Consider the following 7224-nt stretch of genomic DNA (forward strand, 5'->3'; position numbering starts at 1 on the left):
GAATAATTGTCATGTTGTGTTGTCAATTGTCACCTTTGGCTTATTTTTTCTTAATCTAGTACAAAGCTTTAAGTCCACAATTATCTGCCTTCAGATGGTCAAACTCTCGATATATCTACTGTCATCACAGGTTTAATTCCATAGCACTTGATGTTTTACAACTTAGGTATTAAATTGCACTAAGTACTGTGCCACACCGTCTAAAGCTCAAAATACAAGCTTACAATTTACTGGTAAGTCATCTCAACTGGACTGTTGAACTCGTTGCCATTAAAAATCGTTATGTTCGAAATTTGAAATTTGACTAGGCAATAGAGCGCTCCAATCGCTCTAATTAGCCGTTAGCCAATAGAATGCTACGATTGCTCCGACTGGCAATCTAACCGCCAATGCGGTGAATGAGATCCAAGTGTGCGTGTGGCGATGTTTAGAGGATGGAGAGTCGCAGACGTGTGCGGCAGAAGAGGAGGAACGCTAGAAGTGCTGCTACCGCTGCACCAGCGAGGAGTGTGCCCTCTTCACGACGACATCCTCCGGCCTTTTCTACCACGTTACTCTGAAAAGTGAAGGAAAGCTATTCCATTAGTGTTAGGACTTGGATAGCTCAGTTTTCTGTGATCGGAGGTGATATGTAGTCGCCATCAGATATATCGGAGCGGCCGAGGTATTCACAATATCTGAACACGCACTCTAACACCCTGGCAATAGAGGCGAGTTCAGATATCCGTGAGCGCCTTAGCCGCTCCGATATATCTGATGGCGACTGTACAAAAATTATAAAGATTATGGCAGACTTTCAGTCACTGGAGTCTTAAGTTCTATCCCGTTTATCATCTTTTGAGTCATGTAGGTTGACACTCTCCTAGTTGATTGATGGACTTGGGAGACAAGTAAGTAACGGTCAAGTCTCAAACAACTTATCTATACAAATATGTTAATCATAGGAAGCTATTTACACTAACTACCTAATATACACTAACTCTACAATACCTTTGGATATTTGTATTGCTCCCGTAAATTCAACTTCTGATGAAACATCCACCATCTTTTATAATTCCATGGTCAAATCAGAAGAAGACTTTATAGCTGTCAACTTTGGGTAATACTACAGTAAGTCCCCTTACCCATCCGCCATGCCTGATAGCCCAGGGCGTGGCGTACTGCGCCACGTGTGTCGCGGCCCAGTCGGTGGCGCGGCACCAGCCCCCCACCCGCACGGCGCGCGCGCACACCTCGCACAGGAACGCAAGCACCACCAGCGCACGTTGCTCCACGTGGGCGCAGGCCTGCAAATCACACAAAGGTCATCTCTCTCTCTCTCTCTCTCTCTCTCTCTTCTTTGTCAGTCCTGTCATATATTAGCATGCGGAGGGTTGTTGAAGAAAATAATAAACCAGTCTTAAAGCAGTGCTCGTCTTTGACTCACGTTCCCTGTGCCCTTATATACTAAACATGGCGCAGTCGGTAGGATTCGAACCTACGCTCCCAATGGGAATCTGATTTCCACTCAGCCTCTCTCCCCATTTAGCAAATTATGTCGTAAGAAAGGCAGCATTAGGTTTCTCTTTCAGCTATTTGGTCGAGAGATAGATCTCTGTAGATCTGTAAAACCGATATGAGTTGATCGAGAGCACGTTTACTCGACAAGTTTATGCGGCAAAAAAGCGTGCAATAATATTCTGAACTCTGAGTAGAGTTCAGAATATTTTTTCCATTTTGAATTTAAAGGTCTTCTACCTATAACTATGCGTGAACTTTTTTTTTCTTGAGCTAGTACTAGTTCACTATTTACCTGACAAAGCTCCTGCATGATGTCCTCAAAGGCCACCTCGTCGAGGCACAGAAGGGGGATGTCTTCAGCCCTCTCTGCCAGCCGACCTTTGGCCTTCGTGTTCCTAAACCTCTTGATCGCTCGCTCGAGTGCTCGCCAATCCCTCCAATACATCCACCAGCCTCTGGAAAATGTATTGTGATGATTTCAAATAAAATATCTTATAAAATCCCTAAAGATTGATTGCACCAAACCATCTGTAACCGTTATAATGTAGCCATGTAATACAATATCTAACGTAGTATGTCTTTGTGGTGGGAGAGGATGATGTTGTCTACGGGCCAAGAATATTTGCCAAAACTGCCCAAGCTATACAAAGAGTACAGAATGCGTGCACGCGATTCTGCTACTCGGTGCCAAAGAGAGCCCACATCTCACCATACCTTAATGAGAACTGTATACTTAAAATGGCGGGCCGAAGAGTATTGCACTTAGCCTGTCTTATAAAAAAAACTGTAACAACCAAGAAACCCGACTACCTTTTTTGAAAAAATTAACTGGTTAAAGGATGAGCACCATCTGAACACCCGAAGTAAAATACAAAATAAATTATCCTTACCGCATCACAAAACTGTTGGGTACAGAGGGAGCTTTAAATTCTCAGCAGCCAAAATCTGGAATGATCTGCCTCCACCTCTAAGAAATAATGTGTCCCAAAATACTTTTAAATCTAAACTGAAATCAATATTATTCTATAAACAGAAGAATATTTAAGCACCCTTGAAACATCTAATGAATAGTACCTAGTAATTTTTCATGTCATGTCTTGCCCTAGCTAATACTTAGATATATTTTTATTTTTTCCCATGCCCTTTTTTTTTCTCTTGCCTTACCTTTGCTAAGTTATCTTAGACTTAGTAACTAATACATTAAAAAAAACACTTTGTTTATATTTTAATATATTATTTGTAATTAGGGGTGAACTGAAAACCAGCGCTGTGACAGCTAGTCTGTAACACAGCAAATGCTGAGTCCATTCCTTTTGTCCATTGATATAGAATAAAGAACTGGATACCCAATCAGCCGCAAAAAATGGCCCCACAAAAGTAACGTTGAAACAGATCACGCGTTACTTTTTCGTTTAGTCTTGTTTGAAACGCTCAAATGTGAAGTTGTCAACAATTACGAAATGTGCCGTTAAAGTATGTAAAAATAACAATGATAAAACAAGGAAAAAGGATGGAATGTATTTCTTTCGGTTAGTTCTTTGGGTAGCATTACATAATTTATGTAATCTGGTGGTAATTTTATGGTTTTGAATAAATTAATTTGTTAGTACCAAAGAAAGGATGTCAAGGAACAAAAATCTAATGAGTCGATGTGAGGTCAATATTTATTTTTATTTTTATATGGAATTTGTAAGGAATAATATTATGTTTAAATTCAAGATTTCCAAGAAAACCTATGCGACGTGCAAAGTGGACTGCTATTTAATTATAGCAAGAGATAGGGGTGATGCAGTTTTAAACAAAGCAAAACGGCACTTGTGTGATCGGCCATTTCCCTGTTTCCGACAACCAATAAGGGCTTATATCGACTAACTGTAAATGCTAAACCTGTCTGAACACAGTGACAACCACAGGATTTTTTTGGGTTATTTCCACCAACTCGCTTTGGTGGTAACTAGTGGGAATTATTTTTCCCAGTAGTTACCAGTGGTAAAAGGTGGGAAAAAAATTCCTAGTAGTTGCCACTGATATCAACTTGGTGGTAACTAGTGGGAATAACCCGATTTTTTTTATAAAGTATGGACTTTATAAAAAAAATCCAATCAGTACCTAAATGTCCCCGTGCACCCACCCATGCGATGAGTAAATGTAGATCTAAAATACACAGTTATTTAATTTAATAAGTTCAATTTATTTCAAGGAAATTAGTATTTAAAGACGTATATACTTACTTATTAAAAATTTAATTTGTTTGAATTTGAACCACGAATTAATTTTATTTGAACTCCCGATTAAATTAAATTTGTTTTATTTATTACTTCAATTGGTTTTTCTGTACATACCTATTAAAGTGTACCAAAGTGACTCCATTCGTTCATTATTCTCGTTTGACGTTGCTTGTCGTAAATACGTTACGTTTAGTGCCATCGGACTAAATTTTTTAACAGTGTTGGTACTTATGTATGCAAATTTGACACTTAATGCTTACGACATTAAGCTCTTTTCTGTACGAAACATTTATCTTGACTCAAAATTTACGTAAGCGTTTTTATCATCAATGCAAATGGTGCGAAACGTCATTGGGATCCACATTTGTTGACGTTTTTGTTCTGCTTTGTGTGTCTATTTCTTTTATATTAAGTCAGTGCTTTTGTCACACCATTGTTATAGACTTAAGAAACTATGTTATGTCTCCTATCTACATGTATAATTGTATGGATTTGTTTGTTTTTCTCTTATCGTTTGTGTATTCTTGTATGTGTGTGGCAATAAACAATTTTTATTCTTTATTCTTATTCTTCTTATAAATAAAATTGTCGTACGCTTGTGACATTTATGCACCTTTTTAAGTGGGTTTTTAAGGGCAAACATGCATAAAATGACCACAATATATCACCCGTACTACAATATATCGTATATGCTTGTGAGGCAGTTATCTTCAGACATTTTGACACCAAAATGCCAGTTACGAAAAGAGAAACCTAAGCCCTCCTACGTGTACATGGTCAACGCAGCTGGCCAACTTTATTGTCACGCGTGCAATAGAACTTATTTAAGACCAAGTTCGACCTGGCCAGCCACATTAGGGCTCACGCTAGACGTCCATAATATATTTATTTTGGGTCGCCGTCATCGAAAACGATGAGGAGGACTATACATATATCGTATATAAATCACTCTAGTCTATAAGCATTTTACATCGTCCGGACACATCCTTTGGCAACTAATAGTAGCAAAAGGTGTTTTATGAAGGTGTAGCTATTTTGCTCGAGTTGAATAAAATGTGGGTCATACCGAACGACTTTTTTTTGGTATCAGGGCTTTGAAAGTTGTAGAACATATTTAACCTTTTAACCTTTTAGCGTGCTCGTGTCGCTGGAGGTACGAAGTTACACGAAGTTTTGTCTTATTTATCAGACAGCGGCTACTAAAGTTAAGCAGGATTAGCCCCATAGCACCTCCTAAAACCATAGTCATCATTGCTTACCGTGGATCAGGTCTAGCACTCGCCACAATACACGGCGGGGGCCTCAGCTCCTCGACCCTCAGGTGCTGCAGCAGCAGCGCCCTAAACAGCCTGACCCCCTTCTCCTCTTCCTCGCCGAGGAGGTGGGAGCCCCGCCAGTGCCCCTGGCAGTCGTCACGACGTTCCTCGTCCAGGGAAACTTGCCGGAGTAGGGGGGCTCGGGGGCCGTCGTAGTCTTCTAGAGGTTGGACGCTGCAGGCAGCTGGAAAAGACAGTTTTCTTTTAAGGTCTCTGCCCACTACACCGTATCATACCATGACCGTGCTATGAACGTATCAGGCACGGAATGTAACGCGACATGGACTACTATGCCCACTACACCGTGTCCACATTGTTTCATATCCGTATATAACGGGTTTAGTGCCCGTAGTAACTGCGTATCATCCCCATAGCATCCGCCTATAATCCCCGTAGCATCCGCGTTTCATATATCGTCGTTATCAATATAAAACAAATCTTAAACAAAACTTATAAGTAAAAAATGCTTCATTTAAGATGAGTAACATATCAAAGAGAATAGGGTAGACCGAGGCGAATCGGATCACATGATGAATCGGGTCACCATGAAAAATCCGTTGATATTCAAAATATTTCATTGATACGACTACGAGTGCACTAAAATAGCGCTGTACATGTCTTCTGTTAGCCTGCGACGGCAGTCATAAGCAATATTTTCAATATTAATGGCAATTCTTTAACATTAACAGATTAAAGAAGCATTCCACAAAAAAATCGCGTAGAGAATTTACGTATTTACCTATATCCTGGATACTACTTTATATATTCAGTACATATTCCCTTAAATAAAGCAGTAGATTTTTGCCGAAGCGTTGTATGTCAAAGTCTACGAGAACGACGTGAAAAAACAACATTAATTGTACTATGTAAATATTGTAAATGTATATTGTATGCGAAGACTATAACAACATAAGACCCACTTGCACCATCCCACTAACCCGGGGTTAAGCGGTTAAACCGTTAACCCAGTGTTTAATTGTACTGGTAACCATGGTAACTCCAGGTTTAACCGGTTAACCCCGAGTTTGTGGAACGGTGCAAGTGGGCATGTATTAAATTAGCAGGAACAACAGGGTAAGTACTAAGTAGAACGAGGAAGCCGGTGCAAGGTGTTAGTTGGTGATTAACCTCGATTTTTGCTCGTAGATAATAACCCGCTTAACTTGATGACACTATAGTGTCTCAGATTTGTAAATATGTAAATTATAGGTACCTACGTGGAATCGAGTGTGAATAATTATGTCAAAAAAGTAAACAGAGTTCATAAAAGTTCCTCTTTTGGCTTTTTGGTGCCTACGAATCACTAACAATGATAATTAAACTGAAAAATGTACAGTGTTTTTATAATTTGGTTGCTGACAGAATATTACCTAACTAAGCAACACATTACTTGTTCAAATTTAATCTACATCAATTAATTACTTAACTAAGATTGTGTTTAGAATTTAAACAAAATTCTAACAGAGCGGATTCCTTAATTACTCGTTGGCAGCTGCTAGGCAACCAGACAATACTAATGAATTATTAAGTAACCTGAATATTTAATTGTAGCTTTAGGACTTCATTTGGTACCTTTCTACTTTTAACAGGATTAACGTTTTTTGCGTCGAAAAAAGGTAGTTATTTCTTCAAAACAAAATATTTACATTAGAAAAAAAAACTGTTCATAGCAATAAAACCAATATTGATGATTCGACTCACTACCTAATCGTAAAATGAGAGACACAACATGAACTTAACTTGTTTAATTTGAATAAATTAACATGAACTTAGTTATATAAATCCATCAATAACAGTAACAAACAACAATAAACCTAGAAAACAGCGTCAAACAAAGAAAATACACTTAACAACGATTTAGAAGCTTACAAAATAACCTCAAAAGGCAAGCACATTAATTAATGCTTACTTTTTTCCTACCTTGAACAGTAAACGGGGGCACCAGGTCCATTTTGGCACGGAAAACACTATTTTCCCCACAAGCACGACTGTCGGACCCGATATCGGGGTGCGAAATGACAAGTATGGAGTCGGGTTGCTGTAGAAACAGCGGTGACCTTGAGTTTCGACACGACCCTGACACATATTAGTGCGCATGCGTGGTGGTTTGAGGGAAATTCAAAGATGTCTGTGCTGAAGCGCGTTGAAAGGCAATTGTGTTATCTTCCTGTACCTACCTA

At 39.1% G+C, this 7224-nt stretch overlaps 1 protein-coding gene across 1 annotated transcript; it reads right to left on the minus strand.

Moving 5' to 3' along the window:
- Positions 1-406: 406 nt before the first annotated feature.
- On the minus strand, positions 407-7224 carry LOC134655090 (uncharacterized). Its single transcript, XM_063510553.1, has 5 exons — positions 6965-7224; positions 4988-5228; positions 1793-1955; positions 1125-1286; positions 407-556 (listed from the first exon to the last, which is right to left on the minus strand). Exons 1-5 carry the CDS (start codon positions 6993-6995, stop codon positions 428-430), a joined length of 726 nt encoding a protein of 241 aa, XP_063366623.1. The 5' UTR covers positions 6996-7224; the 3' UTR covers positions 407-427.

The sequence above is a fragment of the Cydia amplana genome, chromosome 16 (genome assembly GCF_948474715.1).
Source record: "Cydia amplana chromosome 16, ilCydAmpl1.1, whole genome shotgun sequence".
Classification (NCBI taxonomy): domain Eukaryota; kingdom Metazoa; phylum Arthropoda; class Insecta; order Lepidoptera; family Tortricidae; genus Cydia; species Cydia amplana.

Bases quoted from the DNA above. Each gene is read 5' to 3' on its own strand.
- LOC134655090 (XM_063510553.1), bottom strand. From the start codon at position 6,995: ATGGACCTGGTGCCCCCGTTTACTGTTCAAG. The intron at 5,229-6,964 runs GTAGGAAAAAAG...TGTCTTTTCCAG, and splicing joins GCCCCCGTTTACTGTTCAAG to CTGCCTGCAGCGTCCAACCT. The intron at 1,956-4,987 runs GTAAGCAATGAT...TACATTTTCCAG, and splicing joins AGTGCTAGACCTGATCCACG to AGGCTGGTGGATGTATTGGA.